At 40.5% G+C, this 17079-nt stretch overlaps 4 protein-coding genes across 4 annotated transcripts; 2 read left to right on the top strand and 2 right to left on the bottom strand.

Moving 5' to 3' along the window:
* Nucleotides 1-14: 14 nt before the first annotated feature.
* Nucleotides 15-8609, bottom strand: hdgfl2 (HDGF like 2). Its single transcript, XM_078259039.1, has 16 exons — nt 8365-8609; nt 7810-7886; nt 6629-6770; nt 5961-6140; nt 5314-5436; nt 5155-5223; nt 4851-5031; nt 4609-4693; nt 4068-4356; nt 3818-3951; nt 3646-3713; nt 3391-3461; nt 3188-3289; nt 2442-2598; nt 1473-1590; nt 15-1164 (listed from the first exon to the last, which is right to left on the bottom strand). Exons 1-16 carry the CDS (start codon nt 8434-8436, stop codon nt 1065-1067), a joined length of 1968 nt encoding a protein of 655 aa, XP_078115165.1. The 5' UTR covers nt 8437-8609; the 3' UTR covers nt 15-1064.
* Nucleotides 8610-9714: 1105 nt separating this feature from the next.
* fh (fumarate hydratase) lies at nt 9715-11838 on the top strand. Its single transcript, XM_078259040.1, has one exon. The coding sequence runs from the start codon at nt 9760-9762 to the stop codon at nt 11257-11259; it is 1500 nt and encodes a 499-aa protein (XP_078115166.1). The 5' UTR covers nt 9715-9759; the 3' UTR covers nt 11260-11838.
* A 489-nt stretch (nt 11839-12327) lies between these two features.
* Nucleotides 12328-14839, bottom strand: fam32a (family with sequence similarity 32 member A). The gene is made up of 4 exons (XM_078259042.1): nt 14731-14839; nt 14130-14268; nt 12715-12768; nt 12328-12549 (listed from the first exon to the last, which is right to left on the bottom strand). Exons 1-4 carry the CDS (start codon nt 14802-14804, stop codon nt 12481-12483), a joined length of 336 nt encoding a protein of 111 aa, XP_078115168.1. The 5' UTR covers nt 14805-14839; the 3' UTR covers nt 12328-12480.
* Nucleotides 14840-14978: 139 nt separating this feature from the next.
* mrpl54 (mitochondrial ribosomal protein L54) lies at nt 14979-17057 on the top strand. The gene is made up of 3 exons (XM_078259041.1): nt 14979-15200; nt 15536-15692; nt 16264-17057. The coding sequence occupies exons 1-3, from the start codon at nt 15074-15076 to the stop codon at nt 16394-16396; spliced, it is 417 nt and encodes a 138-aa protein (XP_078115167.1). The 5' UTR covers nt 14979-15073; the 3' UTR covers nt 16397-17057.
* The last annotated feature ends 22 nt before the right edge of the window (nt 17058-17079 follow it).

Genomic DNA, 17079 nt, shown 5'->3' with positions numbered 1-17079 from the left:
AAATAGAAACAAAACCATGCTGAGATTTTTATTCAAGTCTCAACTAAGTGATAGAAATGCTTTACCAATTTACATAGCACTAAAAACACCTGTTGTATGCATGACAGGAAAATGTCAAAATAGGCTGCAGCTACATGAGATCTCAATAGCTTTTAAGGGCAGTTTTCAATCTGTACATTTATTCCATGTATTACGCAAGTTACTGAAAGCAGACACTATGGGGAGAGGAGAGTAGAAGGTGTTCAACTCCACAGCAATTATTGTTTTAGACAAAACTGTAAATGCAAATATTTGCAAATAAGGCTATAAAAAAAGTAGGTTGAAGTCAGTTGTAAAACAGTTAAGGGACTCAATTAATGGCTTTACATTTCAGACTGGATTAACTGGATCAAGACCAGATAATTTAAAAAGAAATACTTAACATAAAAGACTCACAATAGTACTTTACCACTCTCACAATGTCATACACACAGACAAGAGGCCTTTTTGATGTTTTGTAGGCTTTATAAAAAAAAAAAAAATGAAGCCAACAGATGTTCGGGCTGCACCAAATCTTCCAAGCGAAAAAATTAACGGCATGGCTCCATTTTCCCACGAGAATCATTGAAGTTTCATCTCATACTACCCCAGCCTAATTTAAGGTTAGAAGTGCTAAAAATGTAATCATTCAATATACATACAGTATGAAAGACCAAAGTAAGAGTTCATGTGGTAGAAAGAACAAAGTAGCAGAATTACAGGGTGAAGATCCAGGACGGGCTGAGTGTTGTATAAAAGAAAAAAGTACATTTTCAGAAGTAAAAGGAGTTCGCGCAGCGCCACAAACTATCACACTAATAAGCTTTCCTTTTTGCTGTGATAAATAATGGACCAACTGGTTTGAGCAACAGGGCCTTCTGGTTTGATATCATTATAGTACAAAATGTCCAAAACATCAACATTGACGTAACAGATACTGTAGGAAATGCTGGGTGTGTGTTGCAATGTTGGAGCACTGTATGACGCCAAACAAAGAGGCCACCATCTTTAGCACTTGGTCCACTGCAGTGGTGGTTAAGGGTCTTTCAGCTTTCTACAGCAGGTGGTTCCATCTCTGTGGAGATGGAGTTGTCTGCTTCTTCATATGAGTGAAGCCGCTGTTCAGCAGGGCTGTCTGGGCTCCGTCTAAACAGAAAGTACATTATCAGTCACGACCACTGCTGTGCTTCAATTAGGATTACTTGTATATTAAAGAGCAGATGCTCAACATAAGCTTCGTCATGGTTAGCAAATCGGTCCCACTTTGACACAAAGTGCTGAGTGAAGACATGAAATGGCTCAGCTTAAAACTAAATATGGCATCGTTCCAAGGAGATTCATGCCTTTTTGTTATTGTCCATGAGCCAAGATCTGCTTTCATATCAGTTAGTAGCCTGTGCCAATTACAAGTAGAGCAAAAATGTACTGTACATTACTTCACATGGGATGCTTACCTGATTGGACTTGAAGCAGTATTATCATTATTCTCCTCATGGGCAGGAGATTTTGGATTTTCTTCTACCTCCATATTATCTTTTTTCTGTTCCGATTCCCCATTCACTGGAGTGGAGTCTAGAAAATGGAAATAGATTAAAAGAAAAAAATACAAAACAAATCGGAGGTAATATCAAACCCAGATGGAGGCTAGATCCAAGGTGTGAGTTTTTACTAGGGATCGACAGATAGTGCCGATACCGATTTTTTTTTCCATCAACCTTAGCCGATGACCGATACGGGCTGCCGATTTTCTTGAGCCAATATTTGGAGCCGATACTGCTTTTGCTCCCTCAATTTATATCATAAAAATGTAAACCCTGCCACACTGGATTTGTTTTCGGAATCTGCTCTGCCATTTCTTTAAAAATAATAAACAAAAACAAAGATCAGTGTCACTTCTGCAATCATCTTACATTCATATCACCCAAATTATGTGTGCAATGTGCATCATATGGATGGGTGCACTGCATATGGTTAACTGTGCAAGGGTAAAAGGCTTTCATCAACATCTACAATACAGCCTTGATGATGCATTGCTTGCTGACATATTATAAGACAGATATAATCAGGTCATCACAAAATGTCCCTTGTCAACACAGTTAAATAATTTAAGAAAAACAATAAACCTGAAAAGTACCCATTGAAATAAAGTGCTTGATTTGTAATTTAAGACTGCCATGAGTGCTGGTGCTGGAAGCCTGGCAGGCTTCCAGCACCAGCACTCTGCTAGTGGTGGAGGGGCAGTGCACGGTCTGCACGTGAACTGCAGCGTCTCCAGCAACACAGAGCTGCCTGCGGATGCCGGTCTGTAAATAATGCTGGGAGAAAAAAAATATATCGGCGAACGCAGCAGCCGCGTATCGGCCGATGGCGATACACGTAAAAACGCAAATATCCGATAAAATCGGTCTATCACTAGTTTTTACCTGAGTTTTGTGTCTTCTTCTCATCATCTTCTGGTTCCTTGTCGTCCGTTTGAGGTTTAGCTGCCACGTCCGGCTTTCCCACAAAGCGAAGTTTTAACTTGTTGTAGACCTCACTAGCTTTTTCCATGACTGCATTGCTGGCTTTGTACCGCCGAATCTATATTGTCCATTAACAAAAACAAACAAACGCATGAAAAAAGTTGCAAATAGATCATTGAAATTAAAAAAATACAGTACAGCCCTGATTATTAAAAAACAACAAACAAGGTAGGCTGACATTTAACTGACTGATATTTAACATCTTGTAAATGCACATTTGAGTTAATAAATAAAATGAAATGAATCAATAAAACTAGAGAAGTAAAGTAACCACATTTCTATATGGAGTTATTAAAAAAAGACACAGTAGACATGGAAAACTATAGTGTCTTCGTGTTTCTGCTTACATTTTATATCTCAGAGAAGCAGCATTAAGCAGTGGATTAGTGTAGTATCCAACAATCATCAATACTCCAGAAAGCAACTGTTAACCTCCAGAGACCCCACCTTTTCAAGTGCAAAGTGTATGACTGTGTTATATTCTGACTAATGAAATACGTTACAACAAAAAGTACATTTTAGTTTAAATTAGGACAGCATGTCATCTATATTTATTTCCATTATTTTAACTGTGGGTTATCCTGTCTTTGTGCAAGATGAGTTATTGAGAATTAAGGACCGTCAACAATAGACAAAAAAAAATGCACCTTTTTTAGTGTTGCAATAACTTCAGCGTTCTTATGGAGGATCTGGCTGGTGACAGGCACCGCTGCAAGTTCATCCAGGGCTTGTAGACACCGGTCTATGTCCTAATAACACACAAATACATACAATTTCAGTTTTCACGCTGGCATAAAAACACAGAAAGATGGGCAAATTGTATTTTATCAAAATCATAGATGTCACTTACTGGATTGTCCACTTTCAGTGCAAACTTGATATCAGTGTGGAGTTTCTGTAGCTTTTCTTCTGGCGATGGCTCTGCATATGGACACACCAAGTAACGGTCAATATTCGGTACTGAATTATTACCTCACAAAAACAATAAACATAATTGATCGGTCTACCTGTCGCACAGTTTTAGTGTATGCAAATACATTTCCACCAAGAAAAGTTTACTAATCAGCTGCAGTGAACAAACTGACTGATTGCATGAGACACTGACCCTTCTTTTTTTCCACTTTCTTTTCTGGCGGCCTCTCTGGTTTGCGTCTGGGTTTTTCAGGCTTAGACCTGAGAGAGAGAGCGAGAGCGAGAGAGAGAGAGAACTGTGATCTGTGTACATTCAATTTTAATGAGGTTTGCATACCGTAGTCTGTTCCCCATTGTGCACTCACCTTGCTCTGGACTTCTCTTCTGAGCGTCTGGCTTTCTTCTCTTTCAGCTCTTTCTCCTTTCTCTCTTTTCTCTCCTTCTCTTTCTTTATTCTTGCCTTCTTCTGGTTGTCAGGCTTCTTGGATGACTTCTTAGCCTTTTGATTGGAAAAGCACAAGGTGTCACATGTGTCAATGGCACCCAGTCACCTGCAGTCTCATTACTTTGAATAAAGCAAAACGTAACGTCGTATTTTTTAGCAAGTGGTTGTACCTCAGTTGGAGAATCAGAGTCCGAGGGTGCAGGGATTGGGGGTGGAGGGGGTTTCTTGGACTTCTTCAATGGGTGATCATCTACACCTCCGTCTGAGCTGCTGCTGTCACTGTCGCTCCCTTTTTTGGCCTTATCTTTGTCTTTTTTCTTTTGCTCGTCTTCCTCCTTCTCTCTCTCACGTAGCCTGCGGAGCTCCTCTGCCTCCTCCTTTTTCCGGCGCTCCTCAAGCTCCCGTCTGCGTTCCTCATCTCGTTTCTTCCAATCACTGATGCGGTCAGTGTCGCTGTCACTGTGAAAAAACACATTGCAACCGTTACGCTGCCTTTCACAACAAGCTGGTATGGACGTCACAATACGGTATTGAATATGTGGTGCATAAACAGGAAACAAACAGGAAATCTGTAGAGCAGCCTGGTTATTCTGTGCACATGACATCCATTGTCTGTCTGTCTGTCTGTCTGTCTGTCTGTCAGTCAAGCCCCTTGAGGCAAATTTGTGATATTGGACTATATAAATAAATATAGTCAAAGACTTGACTGACCTATCGCTGTCCGAAGAGGATGAAGGTGCTCGTTTTGCCGGGGCGGGTTTGGGTTTCCGTGCACGAGGCTTTGGTGGGGGCTTCTCTGTGGGTGGGGGAAAAAAAACTAGCATTGAGCACATTTACATAAGCAAATAGAAAGGCATGAAATCTTTCCTTCAATATCAAACGACATTCATCTCTAGAACTTTGGATAAAGCTGAAACTGATCGATCCGATCTTAAACAAGACTCAACCCACACCTTTCTTGCGTGCCTGCGGGCCCTTCCGGGGAGGTGGATCTGAGTCGGATTCAGACTTTGAGCCAGATCGGGATTCAGAGCCAGACAAAGCTGGCCGAGGCTTCTGGTCCTCTGAGTCGCTGTCAACTACTTTCTTCTCTGACCCTGATCCCGAGTCGGAGTCCGATGCAGACGTAGCCTTCTGCAACGTCACAGAGGGGAAAAAAGGGGATAGAGTTGGGAGATAAAAAGAAGAAATCACAAGCTGCTATGACAAAAAAAAAAATTAAATAAATTTGAATGTGCAAGGGGGCTGATGGTTCACCTTTTTCTTCCCTCTGCCTCCTGCTTTCTTTCCACCTCGTCCACCAGACTTCTTCTCTGGAGTAAAATCCTGTTGGAAGAAAACAAATTAGTAATTTATAGGCGGTTTAGTTTCACCCAACAATCATACCGTGTTGTGTGTATCTGTGCGTGTAATTACCTGGTCACTGTTCTTGCCGGACTCAGACTCTGAAGGTGTGGGTTCTGAATCAGAGGGGGATCCACTCTCCCCTTCATCTCGGTCACTGGATGAGCCGCGAGCCTTTTTTGGAGGGGGAGGCCGCTTAAATAGAAAACACATTCATTCAAATAAAACAACTGAACCATTATAAACTATGTCACTGCAGCTCTTTTTCCATATGCAGTCAACTGTTTCAGCCAAACAATCCGCCCGGTCAAACCGGCGCTCAAGCCATGCACATGAGCTCCATTAATCATCATTATTGCTTTTGTCGTTGCGATGACAACTCCTAATACAAAAAAATGAAGCTACCAGTAATTAATCATTTTTTGCTACCTACTGTTTTTATTCTCACATAAGCAGATACATTCTCAGTGAAGATCTAAGCATTGCTAATTGTTATGGTAACCAATGGCACTTGTCACACCACTTGGTTGTGTATTGTGCCAAGCGACGCCCTCTTGTACCCATAATTGTGAGCAAGAATGACATTTTATATTCAGCTCAACAACATAGTTAGTGTGCTCTAATGAGTTAATGATTTTAGCCAAATGACTGAAAATGGCGTTTAGATGAAGCAGGGATTTTTTTTTCTCCCACCGACAGTGAAATTAAACGTCAATTACCTTCACAGGTGGTGGCTTTCGCTTCACTCCTCCTCCCTTTCCTTGGTCTTCACTCCCAGAATCAGAGTCAACCTCACTTGCCGAGTCTACTTTCTGAGGCACCGGGGCTTCTCCCTCATCGTCATCCTCATCGCTCCCTCCTCCGGCATTGTTGACCTCGCTGTCAGATGAGCTGGCTGGCTGCAGACGAACCGTGATGAGAAGATTAATACAAATTTCGGGACATTTTACCTTCCCCTCGACAGTGAAATGAAACATGGGGACAGAGATGCAGAATGCAGATGCAGTTCCCTGGTTACAATTGAACAATAGATGTTGCAGGAAGCATCACACCTTAAACTGCTGGGCATCAGGACGCCCTAGTGTGAACTGCAGCATTATAATCAAAAGACAAGACACGGAAAGTTAATTTGTAAAGCACCTTTCAACAATCAGATCATTCAAAGTGCTTCAAAAGTTACTAGCGAGTTTTGAAAACAATGGGCATGAAAATCACATCAGTTAGTTTAATAAGCATCAAATGAGCATGAATGATTAGAAAAAAAACCTTCAGGTTTGACACCTTAAAGTTAACTTAACAAGAGAACATGTACAGTATTTTTAAGAGTATGAGGTAATGTTGAATCATGGATGCTTCAGGATTTAGGTCTGATTTCGGGGTAACTTACTACAGGCGGGGCACTGTAGGAGGCATGTGGATTGTTCTGGATCTCCCATAAACCTTCATTGAACCCCTTCCTTTTGTTAGGCTTTCCATAGCGTTCGCTGTACTTTTCATAGGCAAAAAGATCCTTAGCTGCAAGGAATGCTCTGTGAAACAGCAAGAGATAAAAGAAAATGTGAACAATTTAGCTACTTACTTAAAACCTCCCCAACGTTATCATTAAACAACAGGTTGACATTAAGTATGCTCACTGACTTGAGACCCTAGAACATCATACTGTGCCACCTAGTGATGGATTAATATACTGCAGGTGCCATGTTGTCAAACGGATGGTGTCTGATGCCAGATCAGACACATCAGACATACTGCACACAGAGACTGACACGGGTCCATGTTTAACACTGGACCTTCAGAAACGAGCAAAGTTTAAGAGAGGAGACGGACAAGCAACTGTGTGAGACAAAAGAAGTGATGCGTGTGTTTTTGTCTCACACCATTACTCTCAAAGAGGATATCATGCAAACAAACAGATGAGTCAATGGCCAGAATTTCAAAATCGGCACAGCCAATTCAACTATGCATGACAAAAAAAGCAACTACACTTGAGTCAATGAATTTCAACCAAATTTGTAATCAAATTTGCTCCTTCCAGATGGATAAAAAAAAGAAGAAGCTAACTGCATTTGCAGTCATTTAAAGTCAAACTGCTCTGTACATACCAGTAACAGCTTTCTCTAACAACTCATAATAATAATTTATTTCATTTGTTCCGCCCATGGTAATGCACAACTCAAAAAGCGAGTCACATTCAAAACACAAGTCCATTTACACATTCCATGACCGAAAAGAGCCAAATAAGATTTTCCCTGCCCCTTACTCAAACATAAATAAACCATAGAAATAGATGAGCTGTCAATTACAGTTACTTAACATTCAATGCGTACAGTAACATGAGAAAAAAAGAAGAATCAAGAGCTATACACAATAATTCACAATCAACTTATACCTTCACCTGACTAACTTCATATTGTCTAATTACTCTTTTTTTATACATTTTCTTGAACTGAAAACTATTTATATGTAACCCTTTCAATCATTCTGTAGTGAATTCCAGTTTGACGCCAAACCATCTGCTTTAAAGTAATCCATTAACGTTACTTACAGTACTGTACTTTGTGTACTCACGTTTCATGTGTCCCAAAGAAGAAAATTGGGATTTTATTAGGAGGTGGTTTCACTGCCCCATCAGCCACATCTTCTATCTGTAAACAAGCAAGACTTTCAAGTAAACACCAGGTGGCAAGAAATAATCTGGGACTCAAACCTGATGGTAGCATGTATTGATGTTGGTTATCTCTGGAAAACAAAACATTACAGACTTAACTTATGGAAATTGTATGGATAGGGGGTATTTTCTATATTGAGAAGAGGGTTTCTTATCTAGAAATACTGCAGTGATCTCAAACGTCATTTCCAAAATAACGTTAGCGTCGCTGCTGTACGTTTCCATTCAGATTAACGTTACTTAGGCCAACAGCATCTCATGCAAATTACGATGCTCGTACACTGACTGTGGGCCTAAAGCACAACAAAACATTAACTTATGTAGCTATGTGTATGATAGGTAACGTTATTCATGTTAGACAGTGTCGAGGATACACAGAGAACCTTCTCCGGCGTCCCATGCAGAGTAGCTCATCCCCTCCGCCCCTCCGGCTGCTGCTAACGTTACTTGCTTACCCTGGCTGGCCAGTGGGGGTACCCCTTCATTTTAGCGAAGACCAGATCTCCGGGCTGGAAGTTGTGTGGCATTGTCCCGTTCCTCAATGCAGCCTGGGTTTAAAAGGTATTCGGCTGCGTAGCCTTTCTGTGTCTCTCTTCGTTTGCTTTTTTTCAGGTCGACACGAAACCTGGAAACGATGGGGTTAGCTAGCAAGCTAACAGTACACTAACGTTACCGCGAGAAGAGACGGCGGAGGGAAGATAGCAACAACGCTCAAAACACTTCCGGTGAAATAACGTTCTCAGTCTTCAAAATAAAGGACTTTCTACTCTATACAAAATCATTGGAATTAAGTGACAATGGTTTTTGCAATTAAATGAAAATGCAATATATCTTTATCAAATAATCTCTATACGGACACAAAATGTGTTAAAAAAACCAATGCAATTATATATTTTAGGACACTATACAATATCACAATAAAAGTACATGCCACATGATGCATAGTCTTGCATTGCCAAACCTATACATGATGCAGGGCCCCAATAGTTGTAATAAGTAAAGCAGTAAGTCCAAAGCACACAGAGTTCCTTCCTTTTGGACCTAATACCTCAACATTTGAATATACTCTAAAGAGGCATTTGCAAACTCAATCCAGCACCTTGCTGCACAGTATACTGTACACATACTACTGTAGCATCATCATTGTAGAGTGTACATTCATACATATTAGAATTAGAACATTATCCAACCTTTTGGTTAGGTTTCTGTACCAAGTTGGGTCCATGTACAGTACAGCGTCTAACAGGGGGTAAATATATCAACTATAATATATCAAATATAATTAACTTCCATGTGTTTCAGTGTCATTACACACACATCACATTACACAATCACATCATATTAGAAATGCCCCCCCCCCCAACAACTTTATTAGTTAGTTATAAGTACAGAAATAGAAATAAATAGGGGTACATAGCATGTAGTAACTAAAAACATGGCTTTCAAGGCATTATAGATGACCTAAAATGTTTCTATGCCAATATCACAAACGCCATGTGTCAGAAATTTCAAATATTTCTTTAAAAGTTGGCCTGTTGGATACATTACATGTATTGTTAAATTGGTTTTGACATTTATTAAATTATGTAAGGTTACTGACTTTTATTCTACAAAGTAAATGATCCTTCTCTGGTATACCGGAAGTACAAACCTGGAATGTTGTGAGACGCTTCACTGATCCGGATGAAGCAGCCTGATCGTTTCCACTCGATACGACAGCCACAGCGGAAGTCCCGCCTTTCTTACCTCGCCATTGGCTGACTCACGATCAGTTTCCTTTTCACCCAATGACAGATCACAATGTGGAAGGCTGCATTGACCTCCCCCGGATTCACCTCTAATGAGAAGCCATGTTTCGGTCTCTGAGACGCGTCCAGCAGTTTAACTGCAAACTCCTGACTTTGCAAAGAGTTAACGTCAACTCTAAACTCCGCATCTGCACGTCCAGAATGGCCGCTTCAGAGTACAGGATCGAGCGGGACACGTTTGGTGAGCTCAAGGTCCCAGCTGACAAGTACTACGGTGCCCAGACTGTCAGATCCACCATGAACTTCAAGATAGGGGGACCAAGTGAGAGAATGCCAATCCAAGTGATCAAGGCCTTTGGTATTCTGAAGAGAGCGGCTGCTGAGGTTAACAAGGAGTACGGTCTCGACCCAAAGATAGCAGATGCAATCATCCAGGCTGCAGATGAGGTTTCAGCTGGTAAACTGGATGATCATTTCCCTCTGGTGGTGTGGCAGACTGGATCTGGGACTCAAAGCAACATGAACGTCAACGAGGTGATCAGCAACAGAGCTATTGAGATCCTAGGAGGAAAACTAGGCTCCAAGGATCCTGTCCACCCTAATGATCATGTCAATAAAAGTCAGAGCTCCAATGACACCTTTCCCACTGCCATGCACATTGCTGCAGCCACAGAGGTCCACCACGTCTTGCTGCCCGGCCTGCAGATGCTGCACAGCGCTCTGGCTGCCAAATCTGAAGAATTCAAAGATATCATCAAGATTGGACGCACACACACTCAGGATGCTGTTCCGCTCTCGCTCGGACAGGAGTTCAGCGGTTATGTCCAGCAGGTTAAGTACAGCATTGAGAGAGTAAAGGCTGCCATGCCCAGGGTGTATGAGCTGGCGGCAGGAGGCACAGCAGTAGGGACAGGACTCAACACCCGCATTGGCTTTGCTGAGAAAGTAGCTTCTACTGTTGCTTCTCTCACAGGCCTGCCGTTTGTGACCGCTCCCAACAAGTTTGAAGCTCTGGCAGCCCACGATGCTCTGGTGGAGCTGAGTGGAGCTCTGAACACAGTGGCTGTCAGCATGATGAAGATTGCCAACGACATCCGATTCTTAGGGTCAGGGCCCCGCTCAGGCCTGGGAGAGCTCATCTTACCAGAGAATGAACCGGGAAGCAGCATCATGCCAGGCAAGGTGAACCCCACCCAGTGTGAGGCCATGACCATGGTTGCAGCTCAGGTAATGGGAAACAATGTAGCAGTCACCATCGGAGGCAGCAACGGACACTTTGAGCTCAACGTCTTCAAACCCATGATGATCAAGAACGTGCTGAACTCAGCTCAGCTACTCGGCGACGCATCTGTCTCCTTCACCAACAACTGTGTGGTGGGCATCGAGGCCAACACAGAGAGGATCAACAAGCTCATGAATGAGTCTCTCATGTTGGTCACCGCACTCAACCCACACATCGGTTACGACAAAGCAGCCACCATCGCCAAGACGGCTCACAAGAAGGGTTCCACGCTGAAGGCCGTGGCCGTGGAGCTGGGCTACCTGACCGAGGAGCAGTTTGACCAGTGGGTGAAGCCAAGTGAAATGCTGGGGCCAAAGTAAACTCTGACAACACAAGAAACACTACAAAGCAAAGAAAATACATTTTCCAGTGTGAGAAAAGACAATTTCCAATTAAATCAAAGAGGCTGAACTGTATGATCCAAACATTCTCTGAATCCTGAACATCTCATAATAAAAAGTTTGAGAATGCTTTGCCGTTGTTTGATGCTGCTTCTTACTGTGTTTTACAAACTGGTGGTGGTGTTTACATTTACACTGTGATACATTTGTTAGTGTAAAAACAGTAAATCCTCCCATTTGATTGATACAATTACATATTTTAAGATGCTACTCAACCCAGGTTTTTCACACAAACATCATACTGTTTTACTGCCAATGTGTCAAAAGTAGTTGTTTAGTGAAATATGTATATTTGTATACCAACTTGTTAGTTTTGGTATTTAAAGTCTTAAATACTTTTTGACTATTAGTTGATACCTTCACGGTAGTTCAGATGTTCACAGTGCCATCCCAAATAATTCAGCATGGGCTACTGTACCTTGCATGTTCTGGTTTACAGTATGTGTGCCATTTCTGCAGCCAGTTAATATGTATTCATTAAAAAGCAAGTATATTCCGCTTTCTGGCATTTGTCTTCATAATGTATATTGTTTACACACACTTTAAATGTATAGCTGATCTGCCATGTGGTCAAATCACAAGGATGTATACTAGAGGTGTGAATCTTCACTGATCTCCCGATTCTATTACGATTATCATGTCAGCGATTCAATATCTCGATGCATCAAATACATTTTTACTATTAGAGCCATATAGGATATTTAATTCATAGCTTTTCAAGCTTCAAAAACAAAACATTCTGCAGTGCTCTAATACTAAATCAAATGGATACATAAAACTACAGCACTGAGCACATGGCACTTCCTAAATGTGCAAAACATAACAGAATATGTAAACAGAAAGGTTGTTAGGACTAACATTAAATTGTAAACAGAAATAATTGATTATCGATGCAGCATCGTCCATGTCCACGATTCGATGCATTGATCATTTGATTAATTTCAACACCTCTAATGTATACAATGCAAGACAAAGAAACACGACAGATACAAGTTAACTAAGTCCTTTATTGTATACACCAGGATTTAAATCATAATGACTGAATGCCAATTGAGGGAATTTTAAAACAAGCAAAATGTGATGTGCAAGACTTTTGAAGCGGTAACAAAAAAACAAAAAAAAACAACATTTGCTCCTCTTCTATTTGGTCCAGCTGACCTTGGGAATATCATAATGCTCTGTCAGGGTGTCCAGGTGGCGATTGAAATCCTGCAAATCAACAAACAATAGAAGATACATTATTTTGTTCCTTTTCTCGGTTTATAAATCTAAAATAATTTCAACTGCAATGTATAGTCTACAGACTAATGCACATTTCACTGAATTTAACAAGCTGGGACTGAATGGTGCTATGCCAGATCTGACATGACTTACCTCGACTCTAAGTTTGTGTGTCTTTGATGCTTTGTTCAAAATCCTCTCCATTTGCTTCACGGAAAAAGAGAGAGAGATACAAATGAATACAAAATAAACCTTAAAAAAAAATACACAGTAATCCCTGTCAGTTTAGGCACACTGTAAATACCTCCACAAACATCACTACCAGTGTACTACAAAACAGCAACACTATTAAAACCACAATCTTGACATGGACTCATTTGTGAGTGTGAGTGAAAACAGCTGGGGTCTTCTCACAGTGTGAGCAATAAATCACATGCTTAAACTGCCTTAATGCTATGCATTTACTGCAATTGCCTCTTGTAGCTGGTCATATTCTAAACATACGTGTCACTCTGTTGAACACTCAGAAATAGCCCCCACCCTCACACTGAACAAAGTCAACCACCACTGTTGTGCTCATCTACCTCATGTCTATTTCAATCCAACAATTACAATATTGCTATTAATATATTACCATTGCACTGATCTGCCTCGCACTGTACTCATATTTAAATCCTAAAATCTCTATCTATTGACCGATATTGCACTGTTCCTTTCCTCTCTTTCGTATATTTTTTGTAAAATGGTATATTCTATTGTATTGTTATACTGTACACTTTTTTTTCTTCTTTTTTTTTAAATATTCTTACCGTCAACTCTGTTTTTATTCTTAATATGTTAAGTGTTGTACTTTGAGAGCTAAGACTACCGGAGTCAAATTCCTTGTTTGTCTACACAAACCTGGCCAATAAAGCTGATTCTGATTCTGATTCTGTTGCATTAACATTCACCGCTTCAAACATTGAACTTTGTCGTTTGGGTAGAAAATGGCTAATAACTGTTTCCAATATACAGTATGGTGTGAAGACTAATAAACTATGACTAAAAAAAAATCATGAACCTTACCCAAACTTAAAAAAAGATGTATATTGAATCTCAGCTGTATTTCCAATTTAATCAGCCCTTTGGTTGAACGGGAAAGTTCAAAACAGCGCATAAGTTAATAATCTGCAGCATTACTGGTTGTGAAGCTAAGTGCGCAAAATCTTCATTTGTCATACTGTATGCCTGGAAAGTTTCCAAAAAAGGTCTTTTGGATTTAAGTTTTTGTAATAATAAAATTTTAGGCTAGTGTTGTTTGTGCTTACAAAAAAAAAACCCATTGTGTGCATCTGACGATTGGTGACAGGTTATTGCTGGCTTGTGTCATAAAGTATGGGCCCCCATACTACTAGGACGTTGTGGCTGATAGAGTGGTAAAGACTGGCTAAAAAGACAGCAGCGGCCAGAGCTTTTTGGATAATTTAGTCTCCTGCTAAATTTGACTTTTACATCTTATAACTTATCTAATTTATTAGCTATGTCTCTGCCTCAAATTCTTGATCAATCACTGCAGAATCATAACATACCCTCTTCTCTTGCATTTTGTCAAAGGCTATTTGAGCAGGTGTCCTTTTGTCAACATATGCTTTGGTTTTTTCCTCCTCATCGTTTTGACTGGTCGCGACCTGCTCCAAGCGACGCTTACTCTCTTTATCCTTCTTCTTCCTGAAAAAAAGATATATAATGAATGACCAGGTAGTTGATGAGTAGCTTGTCAGGCCAACCACTACCTTCCAACAGACAGGACAGAGAAAAAATGATCACACTTGTCCAGGGACATGACTAACGTTAGCTAACTTAACGTTACCTAGCTAATGTTTTTAGCCATGACTGTAACACTATCACCGTGTACAGTTTTGAGGTCACAGATGAGACCAGTGGTTTTCACTGTACAATGCTATTTTGACAATGGATTTGCCCAAATATGACTTTATTGTATTCACATAATCTCAGTAACGTTTCAAGTTAACGTAACATTGTTTTTCGATTAGCAGACATGCTAACATTAGCCTTGCCTGAATACCAAGCGCTTTTATCAGTTGCGACAGTCTATTAACGTATTTTTGTCGATTAAAAAGCACCGTCTCTTATAAAAAAAAAAAATATACCGAACGACACAAGACTTACTTTTTTCCTGCTGAAACGGCTCCTACACCTTTTAATTTCAGGGCACTCTTCTCGGCCGCAGCGTACTCAGACATTTTCGAGAAGCTCTCAATTGTCTTCTTCTACTTTGTTATTATGGTACCCGGCTCACGTGTAGCAGTGCTGCCACCTGTCGGACTGAAGCGAAATGACTCGGCCTACTTAGTCGTCTTGCAGTGTATCTTCCCGGCCAGAGAGGAGCAGTAGATCATTTTCACAGAGCCAAACACAAAAGCACACAACGGAAGTTGAAGGGACTATGAATGTCACTCTTTGGTCAAACTGTAGCATGGTGGGCTTCGTTTTCAACTAGCATACAGTAAAAATGTCAGGGTACAGTTTATTTAGGATAGTCACGTTAACGAAATGCATCACAACCAACGCTACGACGTCGCTATGCAGGACGAACGGATTGAACAGACTACAGACATGTGGATATGCTAAGAAAGTCGGTGAGTAAAGAAGACGTACCATCTTTATTCGCAATGTTCTTCAGTGCCAGTTGTTAATTAGCTGTGGTATGTATATGAGACATTTGTATCGAGTTGAGCTGGCACGTTTAGTTTTCTCCACTGTGTGAATGAAAGTGGAAAATAAATGGTGGATACTTGTTTTGTTCGTCCTCCCACCTAAATCACCAGTGTCTGCATATATATGCCATTAAACCATTATTATTAACACAAAAATATCAGTGGCTTATTTTCAATCACGTCATGACCTTAATCACAATCAACATGTCACTATAGTGATGTAAACATTGCAAATATCTCTTTCCTGTTTTTTGCAGCGGCCAAAGGGAAAGGTAAAGGCATGGCGAAAGAAGAGTTCAAGGGTCCAGAGGTGTGTAAAGACCCTGTCAAACTTACTTCTTATGCAGTAGGGGTCAACATCCTCAAGCAAGGAGAAGACCCCAAGCTGAAGCCTTCTGACCAATATCCAGAGTGGTGAGTGCATGCACATTTCTTTTTATTTCTGCCACTTTTTTGTATTGCTTTCTCTCATCATAATTTAGAACTGACTCGGTCTGCCTTCTGTCAAATTAGAGAAAAGCTGGTTAAGAATGAACAAGTAAATGTGTCCTTCTGTAGTAGAAAACTGTACATATTTTACTCAAATAGGGATTGTTACTTTATGTTCACATTTATGTAAGTAGATCCAAAACTCTTTAGGCATCACATGCTGCGTTTCACTATTACAATTGCTCTCTACACCTACACATGCAGCCCAAGTTTGATGTTTTGGTAAGTGAATGGTATTCTGAAAAATGCAGGAAATCACAAATTCACTAGGTGCTCTAGATTGATGATATTTTACAGTGTAAGGGTACATTGATAAGGACACATGCTTGTATTGTTCAGTTTTGTGAGACTGTGTCAGAGAGTTATTGACATAAAAAGGTGACTGAGTGTAACTTGTTACATCAAAGTCCCTGTATCTCTAAACATGCATGGCCAATAAGTAATTCTGATGTGTCTCCACTGATCTTATTCCCCTCTCCTTTTATCTTTCACTCAGGTTATTCCAGTTGAACCTGGGAACGCCAAAAAAGCTGCACGAGCTGGAGTCAGAAACCTGGGAATACTGGAAGCGTCTGAGGAAGGAAAACATTTGGCGTTTCAACAGACTACATAAAGGGAAGAAGTTTTAGGCCTAACGGGACTGACAGAGGGCTTCTTCCCGTACATCGGGTTGTCTCAGACTCTGTGGACTGAATTACCTGACATGGTGTATAATCAGAGCTTGCTGAGTGAAATGTCATTAGACCAACTGTTTGCCACATCCAGCGTGTAATTTGAAATCATGCAGCATATTCAATGGCCCTGTGTTGACAATAATTTAAAGCTATAAGAAAGCTCATTGATGGTTATGTTGAAAATAGGTGGAAATAAAATATAAGACCTAACACTCACAATGTAATGGGTCCAACCCACAACCAGAGTAAGGCCTCAAAAACGAAACAGTCTCAACAAAAACTGCATACATCATAATCATTCTTGACCTTGGAAACAGTATTTGGCAAAACAACCTCACCACTAGTTCCATTTAGTTTTGTTACGGAGCTTTCAGTTGTAAGACAGATATGGTATTTGCTCAGTTTTCATGAAATTCAACTTTCAAAGATTAGTGGACCTTGTGGTGAAATTGTGGTTCAGGGATACTGCATTGCTATGAATTAATTTGTTCACGTTTATGTTTTTGGTTTTGGTTTTAAACCATATGTGAAGTGGAATGGCCTGCTCATATTTCCACAAATGGCGTTCTTTTTGTTGTTGTTGCAAACTCATTATAAATAAATAGGACATATTCAACGTTGCCTTTTTATTAGTTCTT

Source organism: Sander vitreus, chromosome 9 (genome assembly GCF_031162955.1).
Source record: "Sander vitreus isolate 19-12246 chromosome 9, sanVit1, whole genome shotgun sequence".
NCBI lineage: Eukaryota > Metazoa > Chordata > Actinopteri > Perciformes > Percidae > Sander > Sander vitreus.
The sequence above is the reverse complement of the archived record's forward strand: the minus strand, read 5'-3'. Positions and strand labels throughout refer to the sequence as shown.

Excerpts from the sequence above, each read along its gene's own strand:
- hdgfl2 (XM_078259039.1), bottom strand. The coding sequence starts at position 8,436 with ATGCCACACAACTTCCAGCCCGGAGATCTGGTCTTCGCTAAAATGAAG. Across the intron at positions 5,437-5,960 it reads GAAAGCCACCACCTGTGAAG|CGGCCTCCCCCTCCAAAAAA; the intron begins GTAATTGACGTT and ends TTTCTATTTAAG. Across the intron at positions 1,165-1,472 it reads ACTGCTTCAAGTCCAATCAG|ACGGAGCCCAGACAGCCCTG; the intron begins GTAAGCATCCCA and ends CTTTCTGTTTAG.
- fh (XM_078259040.1), top strand. The coding sequence starts at position 9,760 with ATGTTTCGGTCTCTGAGACGCGTCCAGCAGTTTAACTGCAAACTCCTG.
- fam32a (XM_078259042.1), bottom strand. The coding sequence starts at position 14,804 with ATGTCTGAGTACGCTGCGGCCGAGAAGAGTGCCCTGAAATTAAAAGGT. Across the intron at positions 14,269-14,730 it reads GCCGTTTCAGCAGGAAAAAA|GAAGAAGAAGGATAAAGAGA; the intron begins GTAAGTCTTGTG and ends TCTTTTTTTCAG. Across the intron at positions 12,550-12,714 it reads CACACAAACTTAGAGTCGAG|GATTTCAATCGCCACCTGGA; the intron begins GTAAGTCATGTC and ends GTTGATTTGCAG.
- mrpl54 (XM_078259041.1), top strand. The coding sequence starts at position 15,074 with ATGTCAGGGTACAGTTTATTTAGGATAGTCACGTTAACGAAATGCATC. Across the intron at positions 15,201-15,535 it reads TGGATATGCTAAGAAAGTCG|CGGCCAAAGGGAAAGGTAAA; the intron begins GTGAGTAAAGAA and ends TGTTTTTTGCAG. Across the intron at positions 15,693-16,263 it reads TCTGACCAATATCCAGAGTG|GTTATTCCAGTTGAACCTGG; the intron begins GTGAGTGCATGC and ends TCTTTCACTCAG.